The sequence below is a fragment of the Strix aluco genome, chromosome 3 (genome assembly GCF_031877795.1).
Source record: "Strix aluco isolate bStrAlu1 chromosome 3, bStrAlu1.hap1, whole genome shotgun sequence".
In the NCBI taxonomy this organism is placed as follows: Eukaryota; Metazoa; Chordata; class Aves; order Strigiformes; family Strigidae; genus Strix; species Strix aluco.
Window position 1 is genome coordinate 111764229 of NC_133933.1, and position 18457 is coordinate 111782685.

The window sequence follows — 18457 nt, forward strand, 5'->3', positions numbered from 1 at the left end:
ACCCTCATTCCTCAAACTCTCCAATCTGATCAGACTGCCTGTTACGTGCTTTCACTGACCTTACTGAGCTGCTTACTGCTTCTCCCCTGCAGAGGTGGACTTCCTAACTAAATGATTGCAAAACATTATCATTCCCTCCCAGGGACTGATCTGTTGTCAGTCACTAGTGCTACTGCAGATTGTTAGCAGTGGAAGTCATTGTTTGATGGTCTGAAAGATGGGTGGGCAGGATGGAGGCAGACACTCTAAGTCTTTATTAAATATATGGATTTTACAGGTACAGCAAACAGTAAGCTTTCAGCAGCAATATTTTATATGGGTGATTCATATACCTGCTTACTTAATCAACCAAATCAGAACATGTCTGCGTCCAGACAGTATTTTCTTCAGTGTTAGTGTTGGGGGTTTTATGGTCAGTTCTCTTTTCCAGAATATTTTCATAGCCTAAAATTCTTAGCCTGTGTGACTGCTTACTTGATATCTTCACCTGTCCTGGTATCAGCTTGATGCTTGAGGCATAAGCTTGATGTTTTCATGTAGGTGAATACATCAGTCACTGGTGGAAGTACTATTTTAGGTGCACAAGAGGAGGAGTTACCATGTTTGAGGTAATCCTGCATCTCATGATGTTGACCAATGTGGCATTGTGCTAAAATAGTGGTCTGAAACAACACAAGCACCAGCTTCCTCCAAGTACAACATCAGAGTGGTAAATACATCTATAGGAGTTAGTCTGCTGTGGCTAGTTACTTTTCTGATTGATGCATGCTCTGCTTGTGCTCAGATTAGAGGCCACAGGCATTAGCATCCATTTCTGACAGACAGGATCAGGGCTGCAGACTCTGTGTGTGGGCCACATATAAACCAAATGCAATACCTGTTTCCTGAGTGTCATGGATATGAAAAAGGGGGAATACCTCTGCCCTTTAATAGGAATCAAATTCCATCAAAGACGTTATTTGAAGTTCTGCATTTTAAAAAGCTCCTTATGCAGTAGTGTGCTATGCCTTTAATTAAATCCTGATGTTTTAATACATGTGTCTATGCACATATGTGTGTGTACATGTGTTCCTTCTGGTCAGCAAATACTTACAGATAATGAAGATAGTCACAAAAGACTATATTTGAAACAGAGAAATGTGCTTAATGTATCACCTAAATTAGTCAAACCAAATATTTAAGATCTAGATATGTATGATGTATTAATATCTATTTATGTGTCCATTTATGTGTATGCACACACAATTAATGTATTATATCTACTTAAATACATATTTTCCTACTACCCTATGCCAGTTTTATAAAATGAATTTGTTTGTAGAAGTTGTCTTCAGCTGGTATATAAAATCAGGTTGCCCACCAAAGTATTTATTCAGGTAATTCCATTGGTCTTGCCTACTTTTATCCATTGCTGGTGTGGCTTGACGCTCAAGATATTCTTCATTCCCAGTCACAAATGTTCATACCGAGTTTCTTATAGATCAACAGAGATGTTGATTTCATTGTAAGTAATGTGCTTTCCATGACTGGTGGTTCTTTGTTTTAAAGTAGCTGTTATTTGTCACACTGACAGGTACACCTACTGCGAAATGCTGGCGATGAAGTTACCATCACTGTTCAGTACCTCAGGGAAGCTCCATCATTTTTAAAGCTCCCATTAGGTAAGAGGAAATTAACGGATAGGAGTAATTTGTTTTCCTCTTTGCAGTATTCTCATAAGAAGATGACAGTGACAGAAATAGGAATTCAATCTTTGAGTGTTTTACAGGAAGAAATAGAAAATTGTATGTGTGCTTTATTGCTTAACATATAAGAATCTAATGCATACTGCATGATTATTTCTGTACAGTTTATTCAAAATAAAATGAAAACCTCACTGAAATACAGTACAATCATGGGTGATATCTGGAAGTTTTTCTACAGAAGCTTTGCCTGAATACAATAAAATAGTGTTTACAAACCTTTGAATCATACATTCACACTGAAAGGTATTTTCAGGACACTTACCAAACAAATGGATAACATTAATTCTGCATATTTCATAAATTAATTTGATATTTTGATAATTTTTGTCAGAGAGCAGAATTACAATGTGACAACCGAGTAGTTTAAGAGTAGCAATAGTAAATTGTTTATGAACAATGCAGATGAGGGAAAATTTTGTTTTTTCTGGTTAGCAGATATAAACACTCAAGATACTCACTTGAAATAAATATTGCAAGTACAAAGGTGTACGTAATATATTGCCTAACTTAATCAGACCAAGTAATTTGCACCAGTTTATCTTACATATGATTCTCTTTCCAAATTAAGCAAAACAGATTTAAAATGTATCTTGTTTTGGGGATTTAGATAAATTGGGCTCAACTACGTACTTGATTTTTATTGATTTCAGCAGAATCATAGGTCTCATAGGTGTAGCTCTTGTCATTGGAGGAGTGTCTGTCATGTCATCTAGATTCTTACACTTATTAAACACAAACTTGATGGGCCTCTACCAAGCTGAACTACACATTTTATGCTAAAACCATTAAGTTCTTACTGCATATCATTTCCATTTGAAAATGAAATCTAAATTTGAAGAAATCTTATTTAAATTTGGAGATCTTTATCTGGTCAGTGCTCCTTATAATGAAATTTGAGGTTTTGTCTTCCTACTTTTCTATCCTAGGTCATCAGACAACTATAGACCTATAGACTAAATCTATAATGCCTTGGATAACTGTCCAAGCTTAGATATAACTTTGGTAAATTAGCAGGGTCTTATCAGTAGTTCCTGTGCTGTAGACCATATTCATTTGTGGTTGTGAAAATCCTCCTAGCAATTTTATCTCATCTTGTCGACTGACATCACATACACACTTGGACTCTATCACTTGTGGTCAGTTAACCTTGATTAAGAGCCAAACTCCCACCCAGCTGCTCTTTCACACACCCTCCTCAAACAGAAAATGGGGAAAAAATGGAATGAAAAAACTCTTGGTCAAGGTAGAGACAGGGAGATCACGTATTAATTAGCATCATGGGCAAAATAGACTCAACTTGGGGAAGCCTAATTAAATGTGTTGCATATTAAAATAGATTCAGGCAGTGAGAAATAAAGACAAATAAACTGAAACAACACCTTCACCCCACCCCTTTTCCCAGGATCAACTTCATTACTGACTCCTCTACCTCCCCTGCAAGTGGTGCAGGGGGATGCGGAAAATGAGGGGTTGGGGTCAGTACACAGCATTCCTCTCTGTCACTTCTTCCTTCTCACACCTTTACCCTGCTCCAGTGTGGGTCCTCCCCACTGGCTACATTCCTTCACAAACTCCTCTAGCATAAGTCCTTTCCATGGACTGAAGTTGTTCCAGAAAAATCTGCTCCAGCGTGTCCCCACCACGGGCTGAAGCTTCCTTCAGGGCACATCCACCTACTCCAGCATGGGGTCCTCCATGGGCTGCAGTGTGGGTATTTGCCCTGACATGGTCCTCCATGGGCTGCAGGGAAATACCTGCCTCACCTTCATCTCTCCATGGACTGCAGGGGAATCTCTGCTCTGACACTCTTCCCTCTCCTTTTTCAGTGAAGTTGAGGTGCGTATGATTTTTTCTCACATTTTTTTCCTTCTCTCTCTGCTGTTCAGCATTTTGCCCTTCTTAAATAGTTTCCTGGAGGTGCTACCAGCTTGGCTGAGGGGCTCAGCTGTGCCCTGTGGTGGGTCCAGTTGGAGCTGGCTGAAACCAGCTGTGTCTGGCACAGGGCAGCCCCTGACCCTCTCCCACCCCTGGAACCACCCTGCCTCCCAAAACCTTGCCACTTACACCCAGTACGCACTGTGTGAGACAGCTGCCACCTTCACAAGGAGTTCATGCAGGTCCAAGAATGTTGTTGTCCTCTTGGTACATCATGGGAGAGAAGAGGAACTGAGGAGGAACTCCTGCATTGCCTTTCTCACCAGGACGCACTGCAGCCATTCGTGTTGGGAAGCTGACATTATGGCACTGCTTCCATAAAGTGCTGTTTTTGAAAAGAGAAAATAGTGATTAGCAGGGTGACCAGGTCATCTTCTGTCTCCATGTGACTAGAGGTGCATACAAAACTTCTGTAGGTAAATAGCCTCCATGAACACTTGAACCAGGAACTTTCACTCTACAGAAACTTCCATGCTCTTTCAAAGGGGCTGTTTCATGGCCTGTGGCCAGCTAGTACCATTTGGAGTCTGCCACTGATTACTGTTCTTCAAAGAAAACCTATCTGGAATAGGGAAGACAGTGCCATTTTAGACAAGCTATCACAGTCTATCAACAAGCATAGCAGAGAAGCCGTGCTTCCTAAATGAAAGAGACGTCTTGGATACAGACTGCTCATTTTGGGCAGCTTATTAGACTTGCCTCCTTTAGGCAGAGCATGAGGAAATCTTTGGCAAGCATTATACTCCCCTGCCCAGTCCCGTACATGATCCCATGCCTTCAGTCCTATAGCATATGCTCAGCAAAAGGACTTGCTAAGTGTGATCAGACAGCTGAGGAACTTAAGAAATGACCCTTCTTCTGAACTGAAGCTGGACTTCAGCACAGAGATCACCTGCTCCTCTCTAGGATGTTCTATGCAGCCATCAGGTGGAAACCAAGCTCAATGAGTCAGATGATCTTTGGTAAGTGACTTGGTGTAACTACTTACCCCAGTGGTGAGGAAATAAGCCAGTAAGCTGTAGAAAATTACTGAAAATAGATACGGTTTAGGGCCATACACTGAAGTTAAGGTGAATAGCAGTGGTTGGACAAAGCACCCCATTTCAGGAAGAGCTTTTCACAAGCCCGTGCACAAAAAGGAATTTGAGTCACAAAGCTCTCTTAAGAATTTTTTATTTTGATAGTTATACCAAATTATCTGAATATTCTGAAGTCACAAAGCTTGCAGTATAATTAAAAATCACCAGGAGTGTTTCCTTTGATTTTAATTTCATGGTTGTTCTGGAATGGGCTTTTTGTCTATTGAAGGTTGTCTATTGACGTAATGACCAAGTTAGATAAATGAGATTTTATTTTTATACAAGAGGTCTCCAGTATCATTCAGCAATGTTGATTATAAGACAAATTGTTGCAAAGGATTAAATCTTGCTGACTACTTGCTGTACATTGATCTGCTGTCCTGCATTTTGGGGGGGTTGTTTTTTATTTAGAGATTCAGTGTAATTCACTGACTGAAATAAACAACCACCTGTTGGTGGGGCTCTGAGATGACTGTCATAGTGTAGGTTTGCATTCCTCATAGGCTGGCTGTCTAACTATGATTTGGGTGGAATAAGAGGACAGATAGTCAATAATGATTGCTGGAAATCTCACAACACACCAAATGCCTTTTTTCTCGCATCAGTACCCATCAGGGTGTATTGTGGTCGTGAAGGGGGGATTTACCTTTAGCAGATATTTTATTTTACATAAAATCTTTTTTTTATAGTCTTTCTCAAACTAATGTTCCAGAGTTTGGAGTGGTACCTAACATGTGGTTTGGAGTCCCATCTACTTGGGCAAGGGCTACAGTAGCAGATAGTACAAGATTTACTTTGTGTTAGTATATTTTATATTATGTATATCATGTGGATGTATATACTGTATTTTGTTCTAACAACAGGAAGGAAAGAGTACCTGATTGCTCTAGGGCTGCCATAGGGGGGAGGCAAACAATGCTCCTTGGAGAGATGAGAGCACTGCACCTTCCATGAAAGCAGTTGAGCATATACAGTGGGAGCTTCTAAAATGCTGAATGAGGCTGTGAAGGAGTAGTCCATGAGTGAGTGAGGCAGAATAGGCAGGGAGCAGACTAAAAGACTTGTTAACTTGCTTGCAATCAAGTGGTGGAGGTGGCACACCCTGAGAGAGGCTATGTAGTTTGTTGTGACTCAGAAAACCAAAGAAAGCTGCTGAACTGAAAAGCAAATCTGCAGGGACAATGTGGTAAGACAGAAATTTGTTCCTTAACCTTTTATTCTTAGCTTTCCCATGCAATGGATGTCAGTTTACTTAAAAAAATAAATTATTATGAAGTTGTATTTTGAATTATGGTAAAACCTGGAATTAGAGATTTGAAAATACCCAAATTCATGTCTTTTGATAGGCTCAAATTGCTGAAGAGGTGCAATAATTCCACTTTAAGAATATGATTGATTCGTGGACCTGTCATAGTTGTCTACTGCCGGAGACAGTGGGATCCACCAGCAGGCAGACTCTTCACTGGAGAATTTAATGCCAACTTTTTAATTTCATTATTTTTATTAAAAATATTAGAAATTATCTTCTGTTCCAGCAAGTCACTGTGGTCATCTATGAGTCTGAACATAGATTTTTGTGTTCTACTGTATGTATATAGTAGCTACAAAATGTTGTAGCTAGCTACTAAAGTCGGCGCTTGGGTTAGACCCTTACAAGCAAAGCACAGTGGTTCGTTCTGCTGACATCATCTAATGCTGTACAGAAAGAATTCAAATGAAAACATGCTGAAACTTCAGAATTCAGGGTAAAATTCTGACTACTCAGCACTGAACTGACAGAGATTTGTTACACAGAAAATAAGCTTTTGCTGAATTAAGTTCCATTTTGTTAAATCTTCCAGATATGTGGAAAAGATACGTACAAAACTATATGACTAAGAATTACTTTTTGACTTTTGTGATGTTAGACTTGACAGACCTATTAGTGTGAAATGATTTACAGGCAATTTCAGGTGACTTCTTCAGATGGAAAAATGAGTTCTCAGTGATGATGAATATAATGCTGTGGAATTGATTTTATGTGCTTTATTGATAAAACCAAGTGCTGTCTGACAGTAACTGTATATTCTTGGTTTTATATGTTAACATTTTACATTTCAGGAAAAATTACACAATGATGTGACTTTGTGCTGCTTCCAATATTGTATGTTACAAAAGTATTAAGCTTTCCTGGAGTCACTTTAACTAATAAAGCAGGGTCATCATGCATAACTGCTAAAGGAAGAGATAACTTGAAGAATCTAACTGTGTAATCTTAACATATTAACATAATATCAACATTTCATGATGACTGCTTTTAATTTTTCAGTTTAAGAAGGTGCATAATTTTTGAAAGTAATTGACGTTTTAAGAAAAAGACATATAATTAAGTGTATGTATGTGTACAGTTAGTACTTGTCTGGGAGTTTCTTATTAGCTTTGTTTATAAATACAGTCCATGTTATACTCTAAGGTGAGACTTTCAACATTAATTAAATTAGTGGATTTGTGTAACTGAATTTCTTACTTGGTTTTGACTACATTCTCAGTGAAAAAAAGGCTTAATTGTAAAATCATAGAATGGTTTAGGTTGGAAGGGACCGTAATGATCATCTAGTTCCAACCCACTAGATCAGGTGGCTCAAAGCCCCGTCCAACCTGGCCTGAAACAGTTCCAGGGAGGGGAAATCCACAACCTCTCTGGAGAAATGGTCCAGTGTCTCTACCCTCACAGTAAAGAATTTCTTCCTTATAGCTAATCTAAACCTACCCTCTTCCAGTTTAAAGCCATCATCCCTCATCCTATCATCACACTCCCTGATATAGAGCCTGTTCCCATCTTTCCTGTAGCCCCCTTTAAGTACTAGAAGGCTGCTATAAGGTCTCCCCGGAGCCTTCTCTTCTCCAGGCTGACCAACCCTAACTCTCTCAGCCTCTTTTCATAGGAGACATGCTGCAGCACTCTGAATCATCTTTGTGGTCCTCCTCTGGACCCGCTCGAGCAGGTCCATGTCCTTCTTATGTTGGGAGGCCCAGAGGTGGACACAGTACTGCAGGTGGGGTCTCACAAGAGCAGAGTAGAGGGGGAGAATCACCTCCCTCGACCTGCTGGTCACACTTCTCTTGATGAAGCCCAGGATACAGTTGGCTTTCTGGGCTGCGAGCACACATTGCTGGCTCATATTCAGTTTTCCATCCACCAGTACCCCCAAGTCCTTCTCCTCAGGGCTGCTGTCAATCCTGGTCATTGCCCAGCCTTTATTTGTGCTTGGGATTGTCCTGACCCATGTGCAGAACCTTGCACTTGGTCTTGTTGAACTTCATGAAGTTTACATGGCCCCACCTCTCAAGCCTGTCAAGGTCCCTCTGGATGACATCCCTTCCCTCCAGCATGTCAACCACACCACACAGCTTGGTGTCATCGGCGAACTTGCTGAGGGTGCACTCAATCCCACCGTCCATGTAACAATAAAGATGTTAAACAGCGCTGGTCCCAACACCGACCCCTGAGGAACACCACTTGTCACTGCTCTCCACTTGGACATTGAGCCATTGACCTCAACTCTTTTGAGTGCAACCATCCAGCCAATTCCTTCTCCACCACGTGGTCCATCCATCAAATCCATGTCTCTCCAATTTACAGACAAGGATGTTGTGTGGGACAGTGTCAAATGCTTTGACCAAGTCAAGGTAGATGACGTCAATTGCTCTTCCCTTATCCACCAATGCTGTAACTCCATTGTAGGTGGCCACCAAATTTGTCAGGCACAGTCTTCCCTTAGTGAAGCCATCTTAGCTGTCAGCAATCACCTCCTTATTTTCCAAATGCCTTAGCTTAATTTCCAGGAGAATCCGCTCCATGATCTTGCTGGGCACAGAGGTGACACTGACTGGGCTGTAGTTCCCTGAGTCTTTGTTTTTTTCCTTTTTAAAACTGGGGGCTATATTTCCCCCTTTTCAGTCATAAATCCTGCAAACAATTAAGCATGCAAGTAGTTCACGTGAGCACAGCCTCCATAAAATGACATCTATCTATCTTTTTTCTTTTTAGACATAAATTATAGCATATGGACATTTTATTGGCTGTCATTCTAAAACGCAAATATTACTTCTGGCTTTGTTTTGTACTTTATATTAAAAATTCTTCCTGTATTTTATGGCTGGAATACATATTGCCTGATATATACATATATTTTTAACATAAGCAATTATTTTTCATGATCTGATTTCCAGGTTCCCCTGGACCATCCAGTGATCACAGCAGTGGGGCTTCATCACCTCTCTTTGACAGTGGCTTACATTTAAATGGAAACTCAACTAACACCGTAAGCAAATGAATAATAAAATCATGGTGTAAGCTATATAAGCTCTCTTCCCATTCTGAGCTTCAGAATGCTAGTGTAGGACTGTTAGACCCATATTTTTTGTTGTAGTTGTTTGCTTGTTTGTTTGTTTGATTTTTAAGTGTACTTAAAATACTGTAAAATTCTATACTTAGAAAGTAGCCAACTTGGGGCCCTGGACTTCTAGGTTCTTACTCTGAGGCAACTGTGAAGCTTGTAGGAGTGAGCAGAGTAAGATTTAATCATTCTTTAGGCATAAATTCATGTGAATTTTTGTCATACTTTGTTGAACTGTAGTACTGTACTATTGAATTTAGTCCAGCTAGAGATGCTGAAATGTACATGGAATTCAGAAAATAATCTGAAGTCGAATTCTTGAAGCAAACTTTTGTGCTAGGAAAGAAAGGGAGTAAAAGAGAAAGAAATAAAATGGGAAGGCAGACCTAGGGAAAAATAAAAGGTCCGTTTCTTTAATCCAGAGGATATTCAGTTCTTTTTTCTGTGGTGAACAGCTATGATTGCATTAATTGCAGCATTGTGGAAAAAAAAATTCCTTTCTCCAGGAAGAATACTAGTTACCAAAGCCAAAGAAGATAGGAAGTCTTAGTAGGCAATAGTGTTGCTCTTTTAAAAATGAAGGTTGAAGATTTAAATACTAGCTGTACAAGGACATGGACCTGCATGCTCTAAACTTATTTAGCTCTTAACAAATCGCAGCTGTAGTCTTTCAGTTGGATATTAAATTATACAGAAGGAATGCCCAGTGAATGGAGCGAAGGTTTCTCCTCTTATCTGTTTTTCCTTTTCTTTCCTACTCAGCCAGAGATGTCAGTGTCTGCTGCTTACTGTACTTCTCCTAAGCTTTGCACTTTTTGGGGCACTATCTCTCTAAACTAATCCTTAAGTCTTGTTTCCATCTGATGAAAGAAATATGTATGTATGAATATGTACATATGGGAAATAAATAAAGATAAGCTGTTCTGCACTGATACCTCTACCTTAGTGCTTGGGATCAAAACTAAGCGTAGATACAGAAGGTTTCATGTTTATTTCTTTTTAATGTTCCAGATAACTATTACCTTCAATTACCTTGTATTGTTTTCTTACTAAAAAATCCCAGTCTGTTCTCAGGGTCCATCATTCTGCAGTGCCTGTGTACCAGGTGCTCTGCAGAGAAAGTCCTTTCTTCAAAGAGCTTACATTATAAGAAGAGGGCTATGGCCAGATGATTGCCTGTGATTGCATTAGCATGTTTTAGTAAATTAATGCTTATTAAGTGCTAGAATGAGTATGCCGTAATAACTTTCAACAATCATTATCACCGTATTGTGGGAATTGCACACTTTGAATTCTATGCATTATAAAAAATAAGTAGCTGGAGTTTTGGAGACTTGTAACACAGTAATTTAGAGCTAGTTTCCAAGGTAGCACACAAAAGACTATGCATAAGCTTGAAATATAAGTGGAAACACAGAAAGTAAAAAAAAGGGAAATACTAAGGTACTAGCTTGCTTTTATACAACATTTCATTTTTCTGAAGCTTGACATAAAGTCACACAAGAAGTTATGTATGAACCAGACACTATGACCTAGAAGTGAAATAAAGCAAAACAATCTACCTTATATCTAGCCTAGTAGTGATGATGTTCCTTCACAGGAAACAAAATTAAAAACTGCCAGGTTCTTACTATAAAATGCAAAAGGAAGGTTCTAAATATTCTGAGCAGGAATGACTGGCTTTTGAGATGGTTCGCTAGAGGTGTGTTGTCAAACTTTCATCAAACTAAACTGCGAGTGTAAATAAGCTGTGATCAGGTGTTCAAAAGTGGTTATAAATGTGTTTCAACTCTCATGTAGTAAGTGCGTCTCCTTTTTTGATTAGATATTTTCATTTTTATCATAGAATCATAGAAAGGTTTAGGTTGGAAGGGACCTTAAAGATCATCTAGTTCCAACCCCCCTGCCATGGGCAGGGACACCTTCCACTAGACCAGGTTGCTCAAAGCCCCGTCCAACCCCGCCTTGAACAGTTCCAGGGAGGGGACATCCCAACTTCTCTGGGCAACCTGTTCCAGTGCCTCACCACTCTCACAGTGGAGAATTTCTTCCTTATAACTAATCTAAATCTACCCTCTTCCAGTTTAAAGCCATCATCCCTCATCCTATCGTAACACTGCCTGATAAAGAGTCCCTCCCCATCTTTCCTGTAGGCCCCCTTTAAGTACTAGAAGGCTGCTATAAGGTCTCCCCGGAGCCTTCTCTTCTCCAGGCTGAACAACCCCAACTCACTCAGCCTGTTCTCGTAGGGGAGGTGCTCCAGGCCCCTCATCATCTTCGTGGCCTCATTTGGACCAGCTCGAGCAGATCTTTCTTGTGTTGGGGGCCCCAGAGCTGGACACAGTACTGCAGGTGGGGTCTCACAAGAGCAGAGTAGAGGGGGAGAATCACATTCCTCAACACGCTGGCCACGCTTCTCTTGACGCAGCCCAGGATACGGTTGGCTTTCTGAGCTGTGAGCACACATTGCTGGCTCATATTCAGTTTTCCATCCACCAATACCCCTAAGTCCTTCTCCTCAGGGCTGCTGTCAATCCTGGTCATCGTCCAGCCTTTATTTGTGCTTGGGATTGTCCTGACCCATGTGCAGGACCTTGCACTTGGCCTTGTTGAACCTCATGAGGTTTACATGGTCCCGCCTCTCCAGCCTGTCAAGGGCCCTCCGAGCAGCATCCCTTCCCTCTTACAGTAAAGGAAGAGCAGAACTGACATTTCCTATAATGGTATTGCCCAGTAGTGCTAAGGTCATTTAAATCCCTTTTTAATGTCACCTTGGTAAGTGAGATCTCACTCATTTTGAATACTGCATCTTGTAAGTTTGTGTTGCAATTTTATGTTCCTTCCTAACCACAGTCAGATCCATGCCATATTAGACAATGCACATATATTCATGAGTGGAAATGCTGCTCCAAAAAACACACAACAGAAGGGAAAGGACAGGAATGAGAGGTAAGCAATTACTGTTATGCCAGTTTCACCAATCTGTCATGCAGCATGTCCGTTCTGACAAACAATTACAGAGACACTTGAGCTAGTTTGTATCATATACACAGTAGTTTAGCCATGTTAACAAGTTGCTTCTGCCTAATATGATTATACCATTTTCAGTTCTTGTTCTAGCTTGCGTCACTTAGACATATCTTTGTCACCTCTGCTGTGAAGCTTCTGTTATATGTGATGTGATATCATCTTCAGGATTTATATACATCCTACCTATAATTATCAGAGGAATTTGTAGTATAGCACTTTAAGAAGCTTCTCTGGAAGACAGAAATAAGCCAAAGTACTCACTTCACACCTAATTATTTTGTGCTTGGGCACTGTGACAAATGCTATAGAGATTGATAGTGGCAGGTACATTCATCTGTATCTTATAAGCCGTTTATTAAACACAATGTGAAATCTCAGGGGGGAACATAAAACATTCAGAGGAGGTGGTCTCTAGGCTAATGATTGCAGGTTGTTTACCTGAAGGATTCTAACTACAAAGCAAGAAAATACTGTATAGATATTCTCCTAGATGTCCAAATATCCTAGATGTCCAGGCCCCCACTCTGGAGAAATTGGGAATGAAAATAAAGGAGACTGCAAATAAAACAAATCCCTGTTTAAGACACCATTGAAAAATATAATAGTGACAGTGCAAAGGGAAAATCTGGAAGGTTTTCATTTTTTTGAAAATACAGATTCCCTGAATTGTCTAAAAGTGATGTTCTAATAATGATTTTCTGTGTGTTCATGTAATTTGAGCACTCTAATTTAATTTTGATAGTGTATGTTTAGTTTAGTTGGTTAAATGAAACTAAACAGGAACTTAAAATTTTCTAAATTGCTTTAAAATATTTTTACTTGGTGGCTTTGTTTCATGTGTTAAATTTAAAAATTTTGCTTTCAAAAAGACATTGCCTACTTCATCACCAAGTACATTTTTTAAAGAAGAAAAAATACAGATTCTCAATTCTTGATGGGACCAGTAGGATGCTAAATCTTTAATGTCTATGGTAGTCCTGGATCCAGAGTGAGAGAATGATATGACTCAATCCTAAGCATGTAAAGACAAAAAGGGAAGAGGATCCAAGAAAGGGAGGATGGACACCCTCTTACTGAGAGTAATAGCTATTCTGATGGATGCTTTATTGGAGTGTATGACCAGACTATTGAATTAAGATTGAATTGATGCCGTACATCTGAAAACTTCAATAGTTTTATTTTTCGAATGTTCCTGTAGTGTCATCCAACTCAGTATAAGCACAATATTGATTATTCTTAAGTTTTACTTTATTCTTCATTTTTATCATCCTGTAGCTCACTTTAAAGAAGAAAAGTTTCAGGATTTCAGATCAATACCTTTTCTATTAGAATGGTTTAGTATGTGATGCCAATAGACTGCCAACTCTTGATCTGAAAATCCATTATTTTCTCACTGAATATGAAAGCAATTTAACTTTAAATTGACTTCCAATTCACAGTGTATCATTTAGTGATGTACGTGCATAAAATGTAATTAATGTAATAAATACAAACAATAGCTCACTTAGAGGTACAGTGCTGGTTACTCTCATTAAAGTAATCACCACCATGTCTTCCATTTATTTGCTGAAGAGAAGCTTAGAATAGATGAACACAGCTAGCTACACTTAAATATTTTGGACTGCTGCTGTGCTGAGGACCTTTATGATATCAGATAAACACACTGCAAATAAGTGTGCTCCTTTTTCTCAATAAAACAAGAAGTGACTGTCCCCTTTTCACCTACAGGTAAAAATAATCCAAATTTTCTGTTTCTGATTACACCTCTTAGAAATCATAGCAGTAGAAGCTGGAAAAAGCCTATTAAATAACACTTTCCTACTCCACTACTATAGAATTGTTAAGGAAATGCTTTTGAATTCAAGTGTTGAAATTTCTTGATTTAGATTTAGCTGTTCAAAAGTGCTGTTTTTTTCTAATTCTGATTAGAGTCCATTGGGACTTTCACTATGTCATTAATGAAGTGACTAAAATGTACCTTTATAAGTCTTATCTTTTAGTTGTATTGATCCTCACTGTCACTGCTTGTCCTTTCAGCAGACTTATTTCTTCTGGTATTTAACATCTGATTGATCAGGTTGGTCATTTCTTCTGCACAGAAATTAAACACTTGTTTAATTTCCCAGTAAAGTTTAAGTCAAATATGCTTTTAGGTTATTTTTTTTTTAACTTAGAGCCTTAACAAAAGCTGGTGAAAGGAAATACGGCATTGAAAATATAAAAAAATCTTACTAGCTGCTAAATAAATGAACACTGGACAATATTTGCTGCTTTATGACATCTAATACTAATTTAAAAAATATTCCCTTAAAACACTGAAAATTAATCTGATACTCACACACCTTCAAAGAAGGTGGCTTCAATTTTTTAAGTGGGGCTGGCCTAAATCCAAGTCTGTTTCCACTGGAAAAGAAGTCAAAGACCAAGAAAGGTCAGATAAAAGATTATGACTTTGTTATTCATCTTTCAGAAAAAAGTGCAACAGGGTCACAATGGAACTAATATGCCAAGTAGAAAACAGTAACTTGCATTTGTTAGGTGTCTGGTTTCATTTTTTAATTATACATTTTTCCCACAGCCCTTTCATGTGAATGCATTGTTTCTTATAGTTCTTATGAATTTGTTCTTTTCAGTTTGCAGCAGCAGCAGCAAAAAGAAAATGGGTTGGGAGATAGCGCCAAATTTATTTTTTTTTTTTATAAATTCTGATAGATATTGGGTCATTTTCTTTATCCTTATGCATTTTCTTTTGTTTTTGTTTTTTTTTTTTAATTATACTTACAATTAAAATATTTTGAGTCCCTTTTCTTACTTGATGGATGGTAGGGAGCAATTCATCTGACTAGTCACCAGGAATCTGTCTTAGGAAGATTTATATTGCTCTGTAGGTTGCGATGAGTGTATTGAGTACTTTCATTTGCATAGATGGACAAAGGAGTTTGGGGGAGCGGTGTTATTTATTAATGAATGGTGCTCTTCTGTTTGGCCTATGATATTCAGGAGTACAGAATGAGAGCTGTGAAGGAATTAAATCTGCATTTTATTCTTGAACAAATCATCTCTCCTTTTTCTGTCATTATCTGTTCTCCTGCCTATGACTACAAAGGTACAAAATGAACCACTTCAGGTCAGAGCTTAGATTATAAAGGGAAGTTAGGAATTTGAAACTCTGTTGTATGAGTAAATGAAATTATGACTATTTCTTACCAGTTGCCAACATGGTGAACAGAAAAAGCAGGCATCTTTCATGTGTTTTAGCAGGGACTACCAGAAGTCCTTGGTTAGAGGGAAATACTTGTGGTCGCATTCATAAGATTGAAGACTAAATGAGGAAGCTGAAGTGTTAGAAGAAATGAAAGCAAGGTGGTTTGTTGGTGTTGGGTTTTTTTTTTTTTTTTGAAACTAGAAAGATCCATCTACTGTTGCCCCAAGTTAGTGTTTGATTCCTGTTCCAAATACCAGGCCCTAGTAATGATCAGCGTGGAAACAGAGAGGCATATAGTGATGACCTGTCTCTAGACTTGATGTTAGCATATATGAACTCAAGCAGTTCAAGTACATGCTATAAATGGCATATAGTGAAAAAGGATAGTAAAATTGAGGCAATGAGTTCTCCCACAAAGCTGCATCCAGTGTCATTCCACAAGTTCCTGCAAGAAATTGACACTTACTGAGCTCCTAGTTCAAGAGCAAGCAAGAGTCAAGCTTCAGATTTATTCTGAGGGGTGTGCAGACTGTGTCGAGTTCAAAGAATTTTCCTAACCTTGAACTAATTTTTCTAAGCAAGGACAGCATGCACCATTTGGGGATATGAAAGGCTGCCAAAACCTATCTGTAACAGCTGAAGTTTGGATACTTGCATTTATAGTGTAATGCCATAATAATCTCAACATTATATTTTGTTCTGTTCTTTTCCTTATATACCTTTAATGTTGGGTTTTGATTTCTGACTGTTACAATTTGAGAAGAGTCATAATTACTTCCTGCTTTTTGAGCTGAGATTTAGTATGAACTACTCTGGCCCCTGTCCTCTACCCGCCAAAGGAAGAATATATCTGGAAAGGTGTTCCAGGCAAGGTTGTTGAGGTTACTCAGGAACCAATTACGTACTAGCCCGAGGGAAACAAATTCAAGAAAAAGGTGCAAGATTCTGTCAAATAGTCCATATGTATTCTCTAAAAATATCTTAGTCAGGCTTGTACCTTATTGGTTCATTAAAAAAATGATAATGTAATAGCGCCTAGCAGCACAGCTGTAATGAAATATTCATTAATATTTCCATTGTAAATCACTTCTAGAGAAACTTATATAATTGAAAGGTTTTTAATTTGTTCCTCACTGGTAGAATAGTAATCCTGTTGATTTAAATGCATAGCTACTGCAGTGAATAGGGCAGTGTAAGTCCCTAACATGTACTGCTATACAGACTCTCCATGTAAGCACCACATATAGGTGCTAAGTGTCTGCAAAGTTATCCATTAATTAATAAGCATTAAAAGTCTTCAAGAGCAATCATTAAATTTCAGAAGCATGCATGGGATGCGGCATTAGAATTAAAACAGTTTTTCTTTTCTGTGATAGAAAGAGAGGGGTAGTATCCTTTTTTCACATGCTGTTTGACCTTCCTCCCATTTAATTAAACAACAACTGTCAATTAAAATAATGTAGAATAGAGCTGTATAATTAAAAGTTGCTGCTTTCACTGAATTTTAAAGACATCAAATTACTTATCCAAATTGTTACTTCATCTGAAAGAGCTTGTTTCCTGTATAGGAGACTTTATCTATTAGATGATTTGGTGATGCATACTTTACCAGATAATTACTGTCTTCTTAAAGCTATCACAGAATTGTGCACCTGCATCTAAGAATTCCATTAAAAATAAATAAACATAGACCCTCTCCTTAATTGATGCTGCATCAAAGGAATGCACAGGTATTTTGATATCGTCATTAAATCCCTCTGAATTCTGAGACAAGTCGAATGCTCTAATTGACTCCTATTTACAGTAGATATCTCAATAATGTGTTTCTTTAGATGGGCATCACAAGAGTTTCACTCATGTCTCTACACCCAGCTGAACACTTGTTAATTGTGTTGTTCAATGATTAAAGTAAGCTGATGTAAGACTTACTGCTAAATGGAGTGGTCTTGTTTTCTTCTCCAACCAGTATACAGGCTCTATTTCCTGTCTGTCCCTGTAATAAGTATTAGCAAATGCTTAGCTAATACATTGGGTCAGATCAATTCATCAATCCACTGAAAACTAATCGTGCCTCTATATATATATATATGTATATACACAATATATACATATATTTCAGTCAGAAACCTGACTGAAAAAATAGAGAGCTCATCCAATTCACTGCGAGTTGAATGGTTGCTGGTGCTGTTGCAAGAAATTATATAACTCTAATTCTCTTCTTCCAGCATAAGTGTAAACAAATCTGCTTACTTTGAAAAGCATATTATATTGAGGACTTTCTTCTGAATATACCTGAATATTTTTAGTAATGGAGTTTTGACAAGAGGCGCTCCAGTTTTCACCAAAAAGAAAGAAATTTAGTACTTAACTAAGGTAAAAGTTTTTACTGAAATCCATTAAAACTTACTGGTCAATGTTTTCAGTTACAGCTTAAGGAAATGAAGCTATGCCAAGCCATTTTCTTATCATTTCAGAGTTCAAGGACCATCTGGATGATGCTCGTAGTTGTGTGATTTGGTTTCAGGTAGTCCTGTGAGGAGCAGGGAATTGGAATCCACTATCCTTATGGGTCCCTTCCAACTTGAGATATTCTATGATTCTATGATTTCAACCTCAGAGTTATTTTTACTAGGCAAATATTTAAATATATAAATATCAAATGTATTAATGTTGCTAGCATTTTCTTATACATATTTTACAGAGAAATAATTTATATTCTTCTCAAAAATTCTCAGCAATGCTCACTGAAGTGGAAATAGAAAAAATACCTTGAGAGATAAATAATAGCATCGTCATAATCATCTCTTTTTGAACCAGTATCAACACAGACAGTAATCTAGAATTAGTCATGCCTCTTACATATACATGTGCCTGGTAGAAATACCAGTTTACAGAACAAGCTCAAAACTTTAATAATACACTTTGAAATAATAAACCCTCTAAAGCAAAAAGTGGATAAATCCCAAATGATCAGTAAAAGGTTATATTTTTTTCCTAATGGGTATCACACTTGATCCTTATTTCATAGAACTGTAGAATCACTGAATCATTTAGGTCTGAAAACACCCTTAAGATCACCCGAGT

At 38.2% G+C, this 18457-nt stretch overlaps 1 protein-coding gene across 1 annotated transcript in view; it reads left to right on the forward strand.

The window, feature by feature from the left end:
- The window catches only part of SNTG2 (syntrophin gamma 2), a 301458-nt gene that overhangs the window by 187079 nt on the left and 95922 nt on the right, over positions 1 to 18457 (forward strand). Inside the window, exons 7-8 of the mRNA XM_074820798.1 lie at positions 1574 to 1661; positions 8972 to 9063. Of these exons, the coding sequence (XP_074676899.1) occupies positions 1574 to 1661; positions 8972 to 9063 (180 nt within the window). The remainder of the gene's footprint in view (positions 1 to 1573; positions 1662 to 8971; positions 9064 to 18457) is intronic.